A 22182-nucleotide genomic window follows, 5' to 3' on the forward strand; every position below is an offset into this window, starting at 1 on the left:
AGCAGGGCCTAGGGAAGGGAAAGTCCGGTAAAGAGACCAATGTATTCAGGGCCGTGTGCACACTGATAGCAATAAATGGTAAGGACTTAGGGTTTGATTCTGAGTATAATGGATTATAATCCGTGAATGAGATCGTGCTAAAACCACTGAGGAGAATGCTTTGGGAGAGGTCAAAGATTGCAGCTCCAGTGGAGGAGCTCCATTGGTGATGCACACCTGAATCCCAGTACTTGGGAGGCTGGGACGGAAGGATCACAGGTTCAAGATATATATATATATATATATATATATATATATATATATATATATATATATGTTTTAGAGTTCTGTGGATATAGTTTGGTGATAGGATATCCCCGTCCCTAGGTTCTATTCCCAGTACCAAAATAAAGAAAAATTGAAGCAAAGAGATCAGTGAGAGGCCATGATTGAAATCCAGGTCACAGATAATGCTATCTCAGTCTAACGGCATGGGTGTTGGAAATGAAGGAGCAGAGAGAGGCATGTTAGAGGCAAAACTTGATAGATTGAATGTAAGAGACAGAGAAGTCAGGGTAAAATCTCAGAAGTCTGACACTTGTAACTAGATAAACGATGGTATCGTTTTCTGTACTAAACAGGAACAGCATTGGAAGGCAACTCAGACAGTTGGAAAGTTTGGGGGCGTCGGGAAGAAATGCTCTAGCCCAAAGCCTAACTCACTCTGGACCTATTAAACCCTTGAAATGAAAACTAGGAAGCACCCTGAAAACCAATTACCATGAAAGTATAAAAGCACAATCTCCTTTAGACCTTGAATCCTAGCTCTCAGGAGACTAAGGCCAGAGGATTGCAAGTTCAAGGCCAGCCTGGCAGCTTAGTAAGATCCTTTCTCAAAATAAAAAGAATTGGCTATGTAGCTCAATGGTAGAATGCTTGGCTAGCATGCCCAAGGCCCTGCACACACACACACACACACACACACACACACACACACACACACACACATCGATTAAGAATCTATGGTGCAAACGAAAGCTTTCCTTGTGCAGTATCCATTACATATTTTGATAGAAATATTAAAGGCCCTCTGCCCTCATTTTTTTACTTAACAGTGTCTCTGACAACCACATGATAGGCCCCAATATTAAAACACATAAAATACATCAAAAGTCCAGCCACGTAGTAAGATTTTACTGTAAAAGCCCAAGAGTTTCATTCTTTGTTTTCAGCCTTAGGTAGGTCTCATAGTTGTCAAATCTAAGTCAGTGTATAGTGTCCAAGTCAATTCTCGTGACTTTGACGTCTCAGTCAACATTCTCACTACTATAATACAAGACATCTGACTACTCAACGTAAAGCAGGAAAAATTTACTTGCTCACAGTGTTTTGGGGTCTCCCAATTTCAGTCCATGTCAGGCCAGCTTACATCTACAGAGCTCACGGTGGGAGGAGCAGGTAAGCAAAGCAATTAAGAGTCAAAAGAACAAGAGTCCCTAAGGCCACACCTCCAGGGACCCTTCACCAGCCACACCCCACCTGCCTGGGCTACTGCCCAGTAAATCCATAATGGATTTTCACACTGATGAGATTACAACCTTCCTGACTTGATTAGACCAACCTGACTTTCTATATCTAATCATCACAAGTGAGAAAGAAATTTCTTAACAGTAATGTTGGCATTTTAAAATTTCCTCTAGTTATTTTCTTTCTTTTTTTGTGTGTGATACTGGGGTTCCTGGAAACCCCTCTGGGCTACCCTCCCAGACCTATTTTTACATTTTTATTTGGAAACAGGGTCTCAAGCCAGCGAGGCTGGCTTCAAACCTGCGCAATCCTCCTGTCTCTGCCTCCCAAGCACAGGGATTACAAGCGTGGGCCACCACGCCCGGCTAAAATTTCTTTGTTATTTTACCTGAAAAAATATACTTTTACATTTTATTTTCCTCTCAAAGAAGGAAAAAGTAAAGAAACATAATAATAGAGTATTTCATATAAGAATATAACACTACAGTTAATTGCACAATAAAAAATATTATAAAAACTAAAATCTTGCTTAAGGCCAAAAAAATTGGTAAATTTGGCAAAAAAAGAGACAATATTTTTAGTCATTTGATGGTGGCCAAAAGAATAAAAATAAAAATGTCTGATATTCTTTCTTTCTGATAGAATTTTTGGCTGGATATGATTATAGCTTGGACTTCATAGCCTAAGTGGCTTGGGAGTTAGAAATATCCTATCACAAGTTTAGAAAGTTGTTAAATTAGTATAAATACAAAATTGGAACATATTTTAAAATAAATTATGTTTTTTAGTGTCAAGTACTATGTGTATAATGAACCAAACTGTCACCTGGCTTAACTAAATCTATAAGAAAAATGTGGAAATCGTTTATTAGCTTATCTGCAGTTATAGATGCTGAAATAATAGAAGATGTTTGAAAATTCCTTTCTCTCTTAATTTTTTTTTTCTTTTTGGTGGTACTGGGGTTCCTGAAAACCCTTCTACCTCGGGGCTACACTCCCAGACATATTTTATATTTTTATTTGGAAACAGGGTCTCTTAAGCCAGCAAGGCTGGCTTCGAACCAGCCTGATCCTCCTGTCTTCACCTCCCAAGCACGGGGATTACAAGCGTGCGCCACCATGCCCGGCTTCTCTCTTAAATATTTTAAATTCCCCATGACAACTGTTATATCCTTTTATTTTACACAACCTTGGAAATATCTGTCAATAAAAACGAATTTCAGTCCAAATTCATTTCAGTGGTAAGGCATTCTGAACTAAGAGATTCCAAATGCATGGTGTTTCACTATAATTTAAAATACCCTGAGAAGGTATGACTTATTACAATATATTCTATTACATTATTTTCATCTTAGGTAAATAATATTAAAGGCCACAATTCTTGTTCTTAGTACAACTACAGATTTGATTTAAAGGTTAATTTAAATGGTAACAAAATTATTTATGATGTTCTCCTCCCCTGCCTTGGTTCCCTTCTCCAGGTCTTCTAATCCATTTTATTGTACTCAGCATGCTGACATACTGTGGTAATAAGTATACCTTATTTTCAGAATAAGCAAATATAAAACCTGGAAGAAAATGCAAAAATAGTATTGTTCTTGTTATCCCATCACAAAATATGAATGAAAGGAAAGGAAATAGAGAAAATTTCTGGGCCATTTTCCCATATCTAAAACATATCATATGTTAGATTTAAAAGATTTTCATTTCTTTCAACAATAGTCCTCATCCCATTACAACTTAACTTATTTCTTCTAGACTGAAAGACCATCTTTTCTCTGTCTTTTATTTACTGGATAAACTAGCTTAAATTAAATTATGCTTTTTCCTTGATGATACTCAATATTTACAAATTGGGGATCTGTTGTTTGCTGCAATTCAAATCTCAATTCCTTCCCTTTCTACACTTTTCAACTTCTTTTTTGTTGTTCTGTTCAAAGCTTAAGCTTATTTTTTTTTTGTACTAGGAATGGAACCCAGGGACATTCTCCCTCTAAGTGACACCCCAGCCCTATTTTTTATTCTTTCTTTTTGAAACAGGTTTCTCACTAAATTGCAGAGGACCTCACTAAGCTGCTAAGGCTGGCTGTAAGCGTGCAATCCTCCTGCCTCGGCCTCCAGAGTACTGAGATCATAAGCACGTGCCACCACGCCTGGTTTAATCTTTAATTCATATATATATGAACCAAGGAAAGACATGGGTCAAGGCAAAGACACCAAAACCTGACCCTTGTGAAGGAATATCCAAGAAATATCAAATGCTTATTTCAAATTCATTAGAACTTCTAGACTCATTCCGTTAACAAATGTTCACTGAATAGCGTGTAATATGCATCGGACATTAAGTTCTAGTATCCCATACCACAGTGGCTCACCCCCAACTTCCTACCCCCCAGAAGAAAACATGCTACCTGCTCCCATGGAGCTTTTTTGAAATTCTATTGCATCATTTGGAAAAATAAAAGACTGACAAGAAAATGGAGCCGAAATAAGATAGTTCTTAGGAATTAATAATATGACAGTTGAGTAAAAATAACAGAATGGGTACTTAATAGAATCATTATGACCAAAGGACAAACAAATGACTTGGAATATCAGAGCCCTCGAAAGTAAAACAAAAGTACGGAGAAGTAGAAAAGAGAGTTATGAATGTTAAAGATAGAAAAAATCAATTCAGATAGCCCATCTTGCATCAGAAAGAGAATACGGACAAAAAGCAAAAAAAAAAAATTTGCAAAATTAAATAAAAATTTAAGTAGTCAAATTGATATGAACTACTAAGGGTAAGTGGAATAAGTAAAGACCTAAATATTGGTGAAATCTCTGAACACAAACAAAAACGGAAAATAATATATAAATAATAATCCAATAAGAAAGGAAAATAGACATCACAAGTGTGATGGAAAGAGGAAGAAAAACAAATATGATGACAGAAATAATTTTAAACACATTAGTCATCATACTAAATGTGAATGTGTTAGATTTTTATATCAAAAGATGCCCCGTGATATGTTTGAACATGTACACAAATAAAAATACATATTGTTTATAAAAGATAACCTAAAAATAAAATGACACAGGGTATGATCATCCTATTAGATGCCAAAAATATAATTTTACATGGATTCATATTCATTCTTAATAAAAGTTAAATAAACTTAGTTGGGTATAACTAAAAGAAAAGCCTCATTAGTTTTATATGAGGAAACTACAGCAAACCTGCAGAACATCATACTTAACGGTGATATATTAAGCAGCTTTACTATGATTGGGCTTTTTTGTTTTTTGCAGCACTAGGGATAGAACCCAGGGACATTCTACCTCCGAGCTACACCCCCAGCCCTACTTTTTATTCTTTATTTTGAAATAGGGTCTCACTGAGTTGCAGAGGGCCTCACTAAGTAGTAGCCGAGGCTATTGTTGCTTTTAGTTGCTATGACAAGAGAAAAAAAAATTATTAACACCTATAAGGCCTAAAAAATTACAGCTAATCTCAATCTAATAACCTCTGCTACCATGATTCTCTTTGCCTGGTGCTTGCTTTGTTCTCAATAATTTCATAAGTCTGTTGCTCTGAACAGTTTTAATCCCAATTTCTTATTCAAATATGTAAAATCAGCTCTTGAAAAACTTTTGGTGCTCCCTACAGACCAGCCTGCTGTCAGGCAGGGGCTGTGTCTTACTCCCAGGGCTGCCAGAATTCTCTGCCCACACCAGAAGGCCTAGAGTTAACAGCCTGAGGTAAATTCCTTAACCAGGGACTCATCAGAGAGTGTTAATAAAGGCCACAACTTGGTGCCTGTAGTTCCAGTAGATGGGAGGCTGAGACAAGAGGACCACAGGTTCAAGACCAGCCAAAGCAAGTTAGCAAAACCCTCAGCAACTGGAAGACACTGTTTTGAAAGAGAGAAAGAAAGAAAGAGAGAAAGAAAGAAAGAAAGAAAGAAAGAAAGAAAGAAAGAAAGAAAGAAAGAAAGAAAGAAAAAGAAAGAAAGACAAACCTGGGTGTAGTTACTCACACCTGTAATCCCAGTACTTGGGAGGCTGAGACAGGAGGATAGTAGGTTCAAGGACAGCCTCAACAACTTAGTGAGCCTCTCAGCAACCTGGGAGACCCTGTTTTCAAAAACAAAAAAATAAAAAGGGCTACTGGTATACCTCAGGGGTAGAATGGACCCTACGTTCAATCTCCAGAACCAAAAAAGATAAATAAATAAAAATTTAAAACTAAAATAGTAGGATCGGGATGTACCTCAGAGGAAGAATGCCCCTGGCTTCAATTCCTAGTAACACACACACACACACACACACACACACACACACACACACACACAGAATAAATAAATAAATAAATAAGTAAGTAAATAAATGTCACAACTTTTCCCCCAACCCATGTCCTTATCTGAAATAATTCTGAGGCATGTGCTCTGCTCTGTTTGTGCTGTGGTTTTGGTGCCCTCCCCACCCCACCCTGGCCTCTCTAGATTATGGTCCAGCCGCTCCCTGTGGCCGCTGGCTCCGTACAGCATCTTCGGTTGGTCTCCCTCGCCTGTGTCTCTCTTCCCTCCCCTCGACACCCTGCATTCCTTGCTTCTCCCAGTGAACTGCTTATACTTGAATCTTGGCAGAGTCCGCTTCTGGGGGACATGAATTATGCATAAGCATAAACAGTAATAATCAGGGATATGTAAATGCATTTTATTTGCTTCACTTATAATGCTACAAGATTTTAACTTATTTTCAAAATGAAAATAAGGCAGGAAAGCTGTCCAAAACAGTGGGTGGGGAGAAAAGGGGGGAAAACAAGAAAAGTATGACAGATGAGGGAAATTTATCAGAAAAATAATGCCACCAAATAGGAGGAAAAAACTAAATACTTTACCACACATTTTGAAATTATGCACTTCTATGAGTGAAAGTCAAAAGATATTAAAAAAAAACAAAAGCATAATGAAGAGTCCGATTGAAAAGATGTGGGATAAAAATATCTTTATTCTCTGGCTAAAAAAAAGAAAAGAAAAGAAGAGATGTGGGAAATAAAATCACCAAGAGCAACAAAGGTGAAATAGAAGGAAAACCCAGAGACAAGACACTGGAGGAAACGTGCAGAAGGCAAATAAAGAACAAAGTTAAACATGGGCCCTCGTATGTGGAATATAAAAACGTGGATGTCATAGAATTGAGAATTGAACTGTAGGTCCCAGAGGCTGGCGGAGTACTGGGGAGGGAGGGAGGGATGAGGAAACGTTGGCCGATGAATACTAACACAGTTAGGCGTAAAAGTTCTGATGCACTGTTAACTGTGTATTTCAAAAGGCTAGAAAATATTGTGAATGTTTTCACCATAAAACAAATCAGTGTTTGGGGCAGTAGATGTGTTTAACCTGATTTAAATATTAAATAACGTATACATCTACCAGAACACCACATGGTGCCCCGTACTACGCACACGTTTTTTTGTATTAAGAGAAAAAGTTATAACTGAGCTGTAAACCAAACCGCGTGATCTTAATAATGACTAGCTGTGGAGACAGACTTTATTAAGTATTTCCAACATCACAATAAAGCTTTATCATGTCTTCTAAGTTAATAGAATGATTTTCAACCCATTTGAAGATGCAAAGAGGTTAAACAACTGCTCAGTTTCTCTGTTTTAAATGATGGTGTCGAGCCTTGGAACACGACGACAGTGATACAAACACTTAAAGCACACCGAATGCGGATCATTTCATTTCGTGTCTGGAAATGTATGCATTTGACATTCACATCTAAAGGATTTTTTTTTTGTAGAGCATACATTCCTAGGTTGGCATTGGGTCTTGGTTTTGGTTTCCATGTTTGTTTGTTTGTTTGTAAATTAATTTAAGTTTAATTAATTTTTGCTTAAATTAATTTAATTTTTGTTGAAAAATCCTATTGCTCCTTTCAAGGTAATACATCCTTTTTCTCTGATTGTTCAAAAAAGAATTTCTCTCTTCATCTTTAGGATGTGCCTAGGAATGTTCTTACACTTCACCCTCCCTGGGTGTGCCTGCCTCAGCTTTCCACATCACCTCAGAGCTCATCAAATAAACCACAGAGAGGATGAGCTGCTCTGTGGGTGGGGCTCCTCAGGCCCGCACAGCTGGCTGGAGCCTGCCGGTTCAGGTTCCTCTCGCACCTAGCAGAGCACTTCTGCCCAAGCCCAGCCGGACCCTGGCAGTTCCCAAATCAGCAAAAGCTTTCAAGGGATGAAAATAACTAGAGATATAATAGCTCAGAGAAGAAGGAATTCCCTCTCTGGAATTTTAACTTCTCTGTGCTCACTGTTGCCAGTATCCTTAAAAAAATATATAGTGTTTTTGAGTTGGATGTGGTGGTACAAGCCTCTAATCCTAATCCCTGGGAGACAGAGACAGGAGCACCATAGGTTTGAGGCCGGCCTCAGTAACTTAGTGAGGCACTGTTTCAAAATAAAACAATGTAAAGGGCTGGGAGGTGTATCTCAGAGTTAGAAGGCCCCTGGCTTCAATCCCCAGTACCAAAAAAAAAAAAAATATATATATATATATATATATATATGACTTTTGAAATTTATCTAGTTTTTTTTCAAGTTACTGAAATGGAAATACTGCCTATGAGACCTACTATATCCTACTGAAAAGCAAGTCTCGAGTAAATTTTTAAAAACTATCTTTGTTCTTTTTTCAAAAAAAATCTAAAACACAACCTCTTAGAATAATTAAAAATAAAGCAATGGGAAAAATAATATTATGTAACTTCACCAAAAGAAAGCCAGCATAGTAATATTCATATCAGAAAAATTAAAGACAACATTAAAAGAAATTATCTACTGATAAAAACAAACAGTCCAACAAGAAGATGCTTTAATGAGTATAGCTAAATATAAACAGAGAAATCATACAACCCTGGTGACTAGTCTCATTTTAATTCATACTTACATAACTCAAAGGGGCCATAATTCCGTCAGATAATCATGCTGTGTTCTCTTTCCAGTTTCTCTCACTCACCCAGAAAACGATTTCCACTTTACCCCCTTAAAAATCTCTATCGCTACCTCCCCTACCCTAAATCTTACACAACGGTGTAAGATTTGCTTTCTATTCCAGTAAGAAAATTAAATCGATGAGATCCTTCACAAATTCCCGTGGCCACATCTACCAGGTACTGGCATTCTCTAGCACAGTCTCCTTTCCCTCCTGGGCTCATACCTAAGGTCAACCAACTTTGCCCCACACTTCACAAACGTAACTTCATTAACTCCTGCCCTGACCCCATGAGATTGGGACTGATGAGATTTAAAGTCACATTGTTAGGAAGATCTCTTCCAGCTCTGTGTGCTCTTATCTGTCTACGGCTCAGAGGGCGGCTCCCCACACTGCGGCAGCATCAACACCTGTGATGCTGGGCCCTGGGCCTACTTAAATTAAAAAAAAAAAAAAGAATATTTCACTTTTAAATGATTCTCTGGTGCTTCGTATGCCATTTGATGTTTAAAGAACACCTTGTAGTCAGACGAGGTGGCACACACGTGTAATCCCAGTACTTGGGAGGCTGAAACAGGAGAATCGCGGGTTCAAAGCCAGCCTCAACCACTTAGCACGACCCTGTTTCCAAATCAAAAAATAAAATAGGGCTGGTGGTGTCGCTCAGAGGTAGAACGTCCCTGGGTCCAATCCCCAGATACATACACACACACACACATGCACACACACACACACACACCACTCCTGTATACATTTTCTTCTTTCGTATGTACTTTCTACTATAGAATAGCAGCACCAATCATTTTTTAAATAGAATTGGTTCTTAGATCATGTAATGGCATTCAGCCTTTCTCCCTGAGGAAGTATCACTAAGCAAGAGAGGTCTTCCCAAGGTACTAAGTCAGACCTTCCAGAAATCCTTTGAGTCTTGTGGTCTTACAAAACGAAGCTTCTCTCTTCTCTTGGTGTGATTGATTTGATTAAGTTTGGATTCGGGCAGTCTCAGCAGTCAGGGTAGGAGATTAGTGGTAGCCAGATCAAAGAATTTGGGATTGCCAGCCTTATAAGAGCCCATTCTTAGTCTAATCATTCATTTTAACTGTTAATTTCTCATTCACTGAGAAAGAGCTTGGTTTAATTAGAAGCAGAAGTAAATTTTGCAAATTCGATCTTGGAATATGGACTTATTTTAAGGCATATTGTTAGTGGTGAATATTAAGAATCCACCCATGGAAAGAGTTTGAGAGCCTATAATTTATTTTTTAAATAATAGAATCAAATGCTAGTTTCATTATTCAGCACAGAAGTCTAACTTACAGGAAACATTCTGATGGAAAGGTTTTGGTGAAAGGGTGGGGGGCTGACCCTGCGTCACTAGGACTTCCGCCAGCAATTTTCCCATTAGAGCACAATGGCCCCAGACAAAGAGGAAACGGTCCGGTGAGCCACAGCACCCTCCGTGTAACGTTCCTACCACGAGAACAGCACGATGAGTTCTCGCAAAAGTTGCCTCTCTGCTCTATTCGACGCTTCCACCCATAACTCGAAAGAAACGTGTGTATTCCATACATAGTACAAAACTGACGCCACCAAAGTGTAATCTTACATTGCTCTGATCTCATTATTTCAAGGTTTTGAATTATTATTACCATTATTATTATTTCGGTGCTGGGGATTGAACCCCATAGGTAGTCTACTGCTGAGCTACACTCCCAGCCCTATTTTATTTTATTCTTTTATTTTGAAATGGGGTCTCACTAAGTTTCTGAGGGTCTTCCTAAAATGCTGAGGCTGACTTTGAACCTGCAATCTTCCTCATCTTTGCCTCCCAAGTTGTATGCAGCTAAGAGTTTGCTTTTTTTTTTTTTTTTTTTTTTTTCAGTACTGGGAATGGAACCCTGGGGCATTCTACTTCCTAGCTACACCTCCAGCCTGAATTTTTTATTCTTTTTTAAACAGGGTCTCACTGAATTGTGGAGGGCCTCACTAAGTAACTGAGGCTGGCCGCAAACCACCATCCTCCTGTCTCAGCCTCCCAAATGCTGGGACTACAAGTGTGCGCCACCCCACCCGGCTCAGGTTTTGCATTCTTTAAACTAAAAATACATCACTTTTTTCTCTACAGTAACAGGTAACTGCATTCCTTGGCACCAATTTTCACCATCATTTTTGTAGTGATAGGGTTGGTCCATTCCTATTGCTAATACAAAACACACTACTCAGCTAACAAAAAGTTTAAAGCCATTGGCAAAAAAAAAAAAAATTTAATTAGTAAATGAGAATAAGTAAAAGAGACGTAATTGCTTTCAACTTCCAATAAACTATCATGTTACCTTTCTCCTTTTCAAACAATCTCTGGGGCAATGAAGTTTATGATGATTTGAAATAATTAGGCTTATTAACAACTTTATGACTTAAGGGGTAAAACCACATCACTCACACCATGTTAAGCAACTGTAGTGTTTAAATGAACTCATAACTGCCCACCAATTATTTCAGTCATCCTCAAAGACCTGAATCAATGCATTATTTCCTGACAGACATATTTTTTAAGTCATAATACACTAGGAGAACCACTTCATTTTAATGTCCTTTACTCTTTTTTCTCCTCCTCCTCCTCCTCCTCCTCCTCCTCCTCCTCCTCCTCCTCCTCCTCCTCCTTCTCCTTCTTCTTCACATTCTTAAAGACATCCCCCAAAGAACCCTTAGCTGCAGCCAGGGTGGTCTTTCCATGGTCCCACCCACAAGCCTCATTACCCATGCTCACTCAGATGGATCACTGGTCTGAATTTGTTTTCTGTGTCTGAACCCCAGCAAACCTAATCAGTTTGAAGTAACCCATCTCTGATTGTCTCAGCCCACACGGAGTTCTTGTCTCTACTAAAAATTTGATTTGTGTTTCAATCTATTTGCCATTTCATGTCATATTAACTTCTCCATAAGACATGTCTACATGTTATCACCCTATTTAATTATAACTGACTGCTACAGACCATTTCTTTACTCTCTTAGACTTTCTGACATTTTCCATATATTCTACAAGAGTTATTTCTGTTTGTTTGTTCGTTTGTCTGTAACTGGGGATTGAGCCCAGGGACAGTCTACATCTAAACTCTACCCCCAGCTTTTTAGTTTCTATTTTGAAATGAGGTCTGGTGAAATAGCCGAGGATCTTGCTATGTTCTGAGGCTGGCCTCTCACCTGTGATCTTAGTGTCTCAGTTTCCCAGTTACTGGGGATGACAGGTGTATAGCACCATACCCTACTAAAAATGATTTCTTAAGGAAATTTGTAAATAACAAATGGAAAATAGCACATTTAGTCTCAAGAAATCACATTTATGTTTTCCCCATTGAATAGATGTAGATTGATTTGATCTATCTCCTCAGGTATTCATTAACATAATTAAAAGGTAAGAGACGTAATATTAATTAAAGTTTTTCAAAAAACCTCACTTTTCCAAAAGAGGAAGTTTCACCCAATTGGAAAGTAATGACCTACTTTCCAATTGAGTCTAAACAAACTAGGAGTTGGATACCTATATCCAAACGCTGTGATCTGCCTAAGGACATGTTTTGCAAAGGAGATACCAGGTTAATAGTGGTGTATCAGTCATTAGGCTGTGTGTGTGTGTGTGTGTGTGCGCGTGTGCGCGTGTGCGTGTGTGTGTGTGTGTTACTGGGGGATTGAACCCAGGGGCATTCTACCTCTGAGCTAGGCCCACCCATTTTATTTTTATTTTACTTTGCTAGGTTGCTGAGGATGTCCTCCAGCCTGCAATCCTCCTATCTCAGCCTCCCAAGTACTGGGATTATAGGTGTGTACCACCACGTTCAGCTCCAAAGGACACACTAGCAAGAGAAAAACAAGCAAGTTTATTGATATATGCAACAGACATCATGCAAGAGAAACCTCAGTGAAAGTTAGCTGGAAGCAGGAGCTGGAGACTCTCGACTGTCTCATTTTAGAGAAGCATCAAGACAAAGGGAAGCGTGTTTAGAGTTTTAGAGCTGGGGAGTCGGGAAGGTAAACACGTGGGAAGAAATTAAAGAAGGGAGGTTTGTTTCCTCAGGTGCCATGACCAGTTGATAGGGGTCTCCAGGTGTCTCCAGTGATTAGCTTCTGTCCTTCCACTAGAGAGGGGAGAGGAAATGCCTTTGCAAATATTTGTCCTGCTTCCAGGCGAGTAAGGGGGCGGGAAAAGGGATTGTCTGCCTCTGCTACTCTTTGTCTTCAGCTCAACTACTTTTTGCATTTTGAAGAGGCATGTTCTGGGCTTCTACAGTACCCATTTTGAAAGTTTATTTTTAGAAAGTTTCACATGTTAAAGTAGGCTTCATCAACAAATGGTGTTGGAAAAACTGGTTAACCGTATGCAGAAAAATGGAAACAAACCCCACTTTCTCACCCTGCATAAGAGTCAATTCAAGATGGGTCAAAGACTTAGAAATTAGACCAGAGAGCTTGCAACTCCTTGAAGAGGGCATAGGTCCAACAGTTCAACACATAAGCACAGGTAAAAAATTTCTCAACAAGATCCCAAAGGCACAAGAAACTAAAAGGCAGTTCAATACCTGGTATTGTATGAAACCGAAGAGCTTCTGTAAAGCAAAGGAAACTATCAAGAACCTCAGCGGAGAAAAAGCCAGGCGTGGTGGCTCACGCCTGTAATCCCCGAGCTCGGGAGGCAGAGACAGGAGGATGGCGCAGGTTCGAAGCCAGCTGTGCTGGCTTAAGGGACCCTGTTTCCAATTTTTTTTTTAAAAAGTATAAAATAGGTCTGGGAATGTAGCCCAAAGGTCGAAGGGCTTCCAAGAATCCCAGTACCACCAAAAAAAGAATCTCAGCAGAGAGTCAACAGAATGGGAGAAGATTTTGGCCAACTATTCCTCCGATAGAGGACTAATATCTAGAATATACAGAGAACTCAAGAAACTCACTGATAAGGAAACAAATAACCCAATAAAAAAAATGGGCAAGTGAACTAAATAGGCACTTCAAAAATGAAGAAATTTAAATGGCCAATAAATGCATGAAAAAATGCTCAACATCATTGGCAATCAGAGAGCTGCAAATCAAAACTACCCTGAGATTTCACCTAACTCCAACTAGAAGGCAATCATTCGAAACACAAACAACAACAGATGCCGGCGAGGATGTGGAGAAGTGGGAACTCTGAGACATTGCTAGTGGGATATACATCCACAAACATATCAAAGTCAATCACTAAGCCAAACATGAGAAGGAGGGAGGGGGAGGGAATTGGGGAAGGTCTAAATGAGTGATGCGTGCATGTGTGCCTCCACCATCTTGTACGCCATTAAGATGTATGACTACAATGCACCAATAAAAATTAAATTTAAAAAGTGGCCTTGGTGGCTATGGAGAGATTTAGGTGTGAAGTTTTGCAATAAGAGATTGTCAGAGGGAGAGAACCATAGATTGGGACCAGCAGAAAAGAAGGCATTTGAGTGTGTTGTCTCATATCTTACTAAATCCATCTCTTAGTTCTAAGAATAGGTTAATTAATTCCATTGAACTCTGGTTCTTATGTTGGGAGGTGTTTTAGGTGAGTTCCGATTAAAGTTAGCCTCACTCCTCATGCAGCTCTGCAGCCTCTGTGGTTTGGAGTCTCTGTAACTGGAGTTATAATTCCAGATTGTCTATCAGTTTCTAAGAGCAAATACAATCAATACATCTCTGCTGCCTGAGATGAGGGACTCACCTAACTTGATCTAGCCGGGCAGCTGTGACCCCAGCACCCACCCTGCTCAGTGCCCTGCACCGCAGGGGATAGTAGATATTTCAGCATAGAGAGAACTGAGAAACCATTCTCCACCAGAGTGCTTGTCAACTGAGAACAGGCACTGCCCACTGTGGCCTGGCACTGACGTGAGGACTGACGGTGAGCACCTGCACCTGCCTCGTGGCTGCTGGCCACACACCCATGCCATGTGAGGGCACATGCTCTGCTCCACTAGGGCCAAGAGCCTAGCACTGTCACGCTCCGCCCACTGCCTCTCCCCAGGAAGGGCGTGAGCCCGCGCTGCCTGGTCTGAAGGCAAGTGCCCCAGCACTCTATTGTGCTGGAGCTGCAGGTGCCTGAGGCCTGTTTAGCAGCAGGGCTGGCCTCTGCAGCACCTCTGGGGTGAAGGCATGTCCAGCACCTCACCGGTGACACCATCTCATCCTTGAAACCACCACGGTCGACGCCTCACATCCAACGGTGTGTTTATCACAACTGTCTGAGCCATAAAAGTGTCCCCACCCCTGTATGGCCTCCATGACACTACACACTGTGCCCATAGTTGAACCAAAGGGACAATATGTAGGGAGACTACACTGTGGGGCCCAGCTAGAGCCCAAGGCAACACTGCACACCAAACTAATACATCTTTGGGAGACAGCCGTTTACTAAAAGGGCCACATTATAAATGTAATAGAGATAATTGGTTAGGCAGATGTGCCAGTCTCAAGGTATAAACACTAAAAATATTGTTTAAAAACAAGGTAATAAAATGCCTACAAAAGAACACAGTAATTCTCAAGGTGCAAAATCATAATGTAATGAAATATCCCATAGAGAATTTTTTTATGGTACTGGGGGTGGAACCCAGGGGCTTTCTACCTCCGGGCTATACTCCCAGACCTATTTTATACTTTATTTGGAAACAGGGTCTCATTAAGTTGCTGAGAGCCTCACTCAGTAGCTGAGGCTGGCTTCGAACCCGTGTGATCCTCCTGTCTCAGCCTCCCAAGCGCGGGGATTACAAGCGTGCGCCGCCACGCCCGGCATCCAATAGAGAATTTAAAAGAATAATTCTAAGAGACTCAAGAGCATACAAACAGTTGAACAAAATTTGGAAAACAATCATGATATGAACAAGAAGTTCAGCAAAGAGATTCTGAGAAAGAACCAAACAAATCTTGGAAAAGAAAAGTTCAGCCAGTAAAATAAAAAAGTAACAGTAGATGCCTCAACAACAGATTAGATTAAGCAAAAGAAAGATTATCTGAACTTGAAGATAGATCTATTGAAAAAAAATCAGTAAAACAGCTGGCTTTTTTTTTTTTTTTTTTTTTTTTTTTTTTTTTTTTTTTTTTGGTGGAACTAGACATTGAGCCCAGGAATATTCTGCCTCTGAACTATCCAGCAACACCGCCCCCCCCCCCCCGTTTTTCTTTTTTATTTTGAAACAGGATCTTGCTAAGTTATCATATGCTGGCCTCAAACCTATAATCATCTGTCTCAGCTTCCCAAGTACTGGGTCTACAGGCAGTCACCACTGCACACAAGAGTTGGCTTTTTTTTTTTTTAAGATAAACAAAACTGACAAATCTATACATGAGGAAAAAAGAGAAGACCCAAATAAAATTAAAAATTAAAAATGAGACATTATAGCTGACACCAAAGAAATACAAAGGATCATTAGAGACTACTATAAATAACTATATGCTAGTATGTTGAAAAACCTAGAAGAAATACATACATGTCTGGATACATATAACCTACGGAAATTAAACCATGAAAACAGTGAATGCCTAAATAAACCAATAATGAGTAGTAAGATTGAGTAAAAAAAGACTTATCAGTAATAAAAAGTTCCCCAACAAAGAAAAGTCTTCATAGCAGTCTTCACTGTTAATATTTATCAAGCTTTTCAAGAACTAACACCAATTCTTCTCAAATTATTATAAAGAACTGAAAACCTATAAGGCCAGCATTACCTTGATACCAAAACCAGACAAGAATGCAACAAAAAAGAGAACTATAGACAATATCCCTACTGAACATAGATGCAAAAATTCTCAACAAAATACAAACAAATTAAATCCAACAGCCCGGCTGGACGTGGTGCATATGCTTGTAATCCCAGCATTTGGGAGGCTGAGACAGGAGGATCGTGGTTCGTGGACAGCCTCAGCTACTACTTAGTGAGGCCCTTTGCAACTCAGTGAGACCCTGTTTCCAAATAAAGAATAAAAAATAGGGCTGTGGGTGTAGCTTGGAGGTAGAATGTCCCTAGGTTCTATCCCTAGCACCACACACACAAAAAAAACCCTCCAACGTCCCATCAAAAATATCATTCACCATGACTAAGCTGGATTTATCCCAGGAATGCAAGGATGGCTCAACATAGGCAAATCAATAAAAAGAATATATCACATAAATAGAATGAAGAATAAAAATTAGATAACTATAGAAGGATCCCACAGCAGCATAATAAAGGCTATATATGACATATCTATAGCCAACATCATACAGAAGAGGGAAAAGCTAAAAGTGGTTATTTTTAGGACAAGCTAAAAGTCCAAAATATCCGGAACAATGTGGGAATGTCACCCGCCACTTTTACCACTCTTAGCATAGTAATGAAAGTTTTAGCTAGAACAATCAGGCAAGATCTTTATATAAGGCATATAAATAGAAAGGAAGGAAGTCGAATTATCTGTTCATTTTAAGATGTGGCAAGATGCCCTCAGTACATTCATGCTGATTGAAAGGAAATATCACCAAGTCTTTGGATGTGTTGTCAGAATATGGAAAAAGTAAACTTTGGCAGGTTGAAGCCCAAGTCTCTTACTGCACTTAACTAGAGGATCATGGAAAGAATGCTGAATTTAAAAGTAAAAGACCCAGATATGTATCCTCTCTTTCCACTACTTAATAAACTGTGGCTTGAACAAATCCTGAAAGTTCCTGAACTTTGCTCTTCTCATCCGTAAATTGTGGGAAATGTACTTAGGTCACATAATGGTTTTGTGAGGATGACATGAAATTATGTAAATGAACAAATCTTATAAACTCTAATTACTATTTAGTGAAAATATGAGAGGGAATACTCATTTCCCCTGATTGGGGCAAATGTAAAAATATTCTTCCTTTCATCTGTGCTTGCCTCTTTATTAGGGTGTCTTGCTAGAAGGAAAAGAAGGGCATTCATGCCTTTTTTATAAAGGAAAAAAAATAGAATTTTCTAAAGTATTTTATTTTTTGTTTTAGCTATGGACTTTAATATGGAAGAAATTTTAAAGAACCCAAGAAGATATTCAGTGCCCATCGTCAAGGAAGAACAAAGACCAACAATAAAGGTTTGAAATCTAGTAATTCTAAAAGGAAGCATTTTTTTAATTTGCAATATAATTGGAATTGACCAGCTTTGCAAAAAATAATATTGGTTATTACATTCTCAACATTTATCTTAGAATCAAATTTAATGATTAAAAGGGATTTATTTCAAAGAGTTCATCTTAATATTAAAAAGTTTTATTTTCTTCTGAAACTCTCCCCATCGTTAATGGAGGAAATCATAGCATTTATCCTTTTCTCACACTTTTTGTCACTGCTTCTCCTTGGGTTGAAAGTGATGATCTCACTAAGCATCATAGTCACAGGGGCAACTTCCAAGAAATAGAAGAATAATCCAGCTTTATAAATGTCTTCCACTCTTACTCCAGCCTTCACCGTGTTGCCAAGGATGGTTTGTAGGTAATGAAGATATAACCTGTACGAGTCACTTTTGATACATGACAGTGCAGTGCCACTTCCTTTTTGGACCAGATTGCTAGATTTAGAAATTGGGGAAATGTAATAGAAATTATATTTTTAATCAACAATCACTAAGAAATACAGACACATGGATTTCTAACTGATTTAACAATCTTTTTCAAAGGATGTTGTTAGAAGAAGAAAGCCATTTGAAGACACATCTTTAGTAACACACCACACTTCTCCATCATTGGCCCTGCCCCAAGTATTGCTCAGCTTGGGTTGCCATTAAAAAAAAATGCCACAGGAATGTATTTTTTACAGTTCTAGAAGCTATAAAGACCACGCTCAAGTAGCATGCCAATTTGGTTTTCCAGGGAAAGTTCTCTTCCTTGAAAGAGGCTTGTAGATTACCTCTTTTTTTTGGTGATGTTCTTACTCAAAAGAGAGAGGGGAGAGAAAGAAAGGGTAGAGAGTAGAGAGAGAGGGAGAGGAGGAAAAAGAGGAAGAGAGAGAGGGGGGAGAGAGAGAAAGAGAAAGAGAGAGAGAGAGAGAGAGACAGAGACAGAGACAGAGACAGAGACAGAGACAGAGAGAGTTGTATCTATAGTTTCTTATTAAGAAACTAATCTCATCATGGACAACTTCATCTAAACTTAATTATCTTCAAAAATTCCCACCTCCAAATCGCCAACTACCATCTGCATTGAAGATTGAAACTTTAACATATGATTTGATGACAGGGGCTACACTTAACCCATTACATGTGGGATCCAGTCTATGCTAATTAGACAATGACTGGTTTTGTAAACCAGCATTCAAAAAGCATTGCGGACAACCATAAATATTTTAAATAGAAAATAATCGGGATAATAAAGGGCTCTGAAACTATATTTCTTAAACAATGGCCAGAATTTGAAGGTATTTCTATTAGAAAAAGACTCTTTCAAACAGTAGAGAGCTACTGTAGGAAGTCAGAGTTGGAATTTTTGTGAGTGCATCCAAAAAAGTATAGCCAGTAAATGAAAGTAATGGGGAGACAGGTTTCAGTTCCACACAAAGAAGAATTTTCTAAGTACCAAAGTCGCCCAAATGGTGAACTGTCACCTACAAGTCCCTGTCATTTAAACTGGTGTTGAATATGAGCATCAGCAGAACACACATTCAATCCTCAAGAATCAAAGTTTAGATTTTAGTCACTCTAGCAATTAGCAGTGTAAATTAACAGAAAATTTGGACACAATACTGCCCTTTGGACTTTCTAGTTCCTCCCTGGTGATCTTTCCTAAGTTTGCCCGATTGCTTAGTTCTTCAAATTTAGTGCTAAGTTAACTTTGGACAATAAAAGTCTTTTTTATGGAATCCTAAAGTGCTCTGTCAAGTTTCTGGCTTTATCTTTTATGGAATAAATAAAAGTATTTGGGGCTTCTGTTAATTGCTTGGACTCTTTGGAGTAACTCCAGCAAGATGTTCTTTGGGCAACTGGAGCACTTCTGCTTTCAAAACACCTAAAAATGGCTATAGTTTCACAAAATACTGAATTTGAATTAAATACCTACTTCAGCTCTTACCTGGTTGACCTATACTTAAAAATTATGGATTCTCATAGATAAAGGAATTTTGAATTGTAATTTTCCTAATTTAATAACTTACAACTACAGAAAAATAACATAAATGCCTATTTCTAGAATTTTAATAATCTAGGATGTTCATCTTATACTACTCAAGGCAGAAGCAAGAAAGGGGTCACAAAATCTGTCTAGACAAGTAAGATTTTTTTAACCCACACTGATCTTATGTGTTCAACTGGTGCGAATTATCATGGGAGATTAAGATGAGGGAAATTATTTACATCATAAAAATAATTGATATTGACATTAAATTTTCACCATCAAAGAATTTCTTCTTATTATTAGCCCCATTATTTGTTTTTTGTATAAAATTTAAATTTTATGATCATGTTTGGACCTTTATACACTTATCACAATGGAAATGTTCATATTCATGTTTTTTCCCAAAGGAAAAATTTCTGAATTATCACTATGTTGCACAGTAGACTAGAAATACAAGTTCAGGTACTTATTCAAGTTTTTAAAGAACGCAAATAACAACACACGATTTTAACCCCCAAACCTGAAGTCATCAACATGATTCTGTTGTACTTTATCTCTAATTTCACCTAAAAAGTCATTATTATTCAGATAAAGATAGTCCCCTAGTCACATTTTTTTTTTTTTTTTTTACAAAGCCTCTGTCCCACCACAATTTCCTGAGATCTGTGAAGAAACCGCAGTCTTGTGATCAGACTCCATATAGTACTGGCAGTTTTGTAACCGTAAGGAAAACTGGTAACTGATTTATGTGTCAGTCAACTGTAGCCGGCTGATCTGATTAAAAGCCTTGACAAATGCCTGGTGGCGATTGCAAATAACTGCTAAGGATCAGCTCTTGTGCAAGAATAAAGGAACAAGAACATCTGTAAATAAGGAATCAGAAAAATAATTGTCCACAACCCAAAAGGCAGAGAGAGTAACCGAGCTTTCAAGGAGTGTGTCCACATGGTTCCTTCACAGGGTTCCTCGGGGTGCTGTTGAACATGGCCAAAGCCAAGCCGTTGTAAGTCTCATTGATTTCAAAAACATAGTAAAAAGTCGCCGCATTTGCCAAGAGATACAATCCCACTCCAATCCATCCCATCTGCTGACGGAAATTCATCATTCTCCACGCTCTGCACCTTCCTGTCCTAGTGGCCGCCCCTAGACCCATTATTTGAAATAATTCTGGATCAGGTAGAAATTCTGAAACACATATTAAGAGAATTTTATGTAGCAATAAGAGCAAATAAAAGTAAAAGCTGATTTCTTGGAATCTGTAATAAGTCTTTCATTTTTACATTATACAGATTGAGAAAAAACTTAAAATACGAATAATCAAAATACTGATTCTGTCTCCCATAAGGGTAATAAAATAGTGAAGTAATTAGTTTGATAGTTATTGTTTATTGGAATAAAATTCTTGGTCAACAGTTTTTTTCATCAGCACTTATTATGTTATTATTTTATGTTAGGATTATGTTATTCCTGTTACCTTACCTTCTGGCCTTTTTTGTTATGTTAATAAGTCAACTTATTTTTTAATCAACTGTTAATGTTATTGAGATTCCCTTATATAGAATGACTTGTCTTTCTCTTGCTAATTTTAAGATTTCTTTCTTTGTTTTTGAATACTTTGCTTATGGTTTATCTTGGTATTTCTTCACAGCTTTTTCCTTCCCCTTTTTCTGTCTCTATGCATTTGCTCCATATTTTTTTCCATTCTTCAGATTGAATATTTTCTGCTGTCCTATACTCAAACCCTTCTATGACAAATCAGAAGGCTGGGGGGCTTTACTGCCTGTCTTCATAGGCTCATGCCTTGGTAAATTCCACTAATTAGGAGGATGCTTTGTGAAATTTTATTTTATGTATTTTAATATATTTAATAGTCACTTTATTTATGTCTATAATGCAATTATAGTTTATTTACAGTTGTTTAAAAATACACAAGTAATCATTGACTTGATTCGTTTTCTTCCTCTTACAGTCCCATTATGGAAGCCTTGGTCCAGAGTTTTACAGTGTTCTTTTCAATTTTGGAGGTCAGAGTCCATTGATTTTATATTATCTTAAGATGCATGAAAAAGGTGGCATTGCCAAAGCCCCTAGACAGACCAAGGTTAGACTCACCGAAATATTACAAGAACCATATCCTTTTTTAAGCTTTGATTTAATAGTATAACTTTCCAGGTATTGAAAAGTTTTAAACACAATGCCTCATTTTTTAAAAAATTGATTTTTATATAGTACTTATTTATACTTGAAACTTTTCTAGCATGTTTGGCTAAACTGTTTCCTCTTTTGGATCTGAGGCTATGATTTTGCATCTAAGAAAAGTAAAACAAACGCAAAACCCAGGGATTTTAAAAATGGGTATACTTAGCTCTCTGATAAAAGAGCTGTGTTTGCAACTTACTGTTCAGTGTTCAGTTTCAAACATTCGTCAGAAGTGTTAGGCCTGGGCTTCTAGGCTTCTCCAAAGAAAGCTTCAGATGAGTTTTAGGTAGAATCCTTTGTCCAAATGAAAATTTATCAGAAGGCTCAATGCATAAAATAAAATGTAAATGAAATTGGAGCTCTTTGGCTGTAGCAGGGTGAGGACTCAG

The 22182-nt window shown here is 38.2% G+C and overlaps 1 protein-coding gene and 1 pseudogene across 2 annotated transcripts in view; one reads left to right on the top strand and one right to left on the bottom strand.

Annotated features, from left to right (window-relative positions):
• Positions 1 to 22182, top strand: part of FAM227B (family with sequence similarity 227 member B) — a gene marked incomplete at both ends in the record, with an annotated part of 169385 nt that overhangs the window by 120461 nt on the left and 26742 nt on the right. The window contains 2 exons of the mRNA XM_080707018.1: positions 17496 to 17584; positions 21564 to 21725. Of these exons, the coding sequence (XP_080563144.1) occupies positions 17496 to 17584; positions 21564 to 21725 (251 nt within the window). The remainder of the gene's footprint in view (positions 1 to 17495; positions 17585 to 21563; positions 21726 to 22182) is intronic.
• LOC308271566 (lysosomal enzyme trafficking factor-like) lies at positions 20339 to 20705 on the bottom strand (annotated as a pseudogene). Its single transcript has one exon. The product of its transcript is annotated as a lysosomal enzyme trafficking factor-like (transcript).

Source organism: Muscardinus avellanarius, assembly GCF_963383645.1.
Source record: "Muscardinus avellanarius genome assembly, chromosome: 12".
In the NCBI taxonomy this organism is placed as follows: Eukaryota; Metazoa; Chordata; class Mammalia; order Rodentia; family Gliridae; genus Muscardinus; species Muscardinus avellanarius.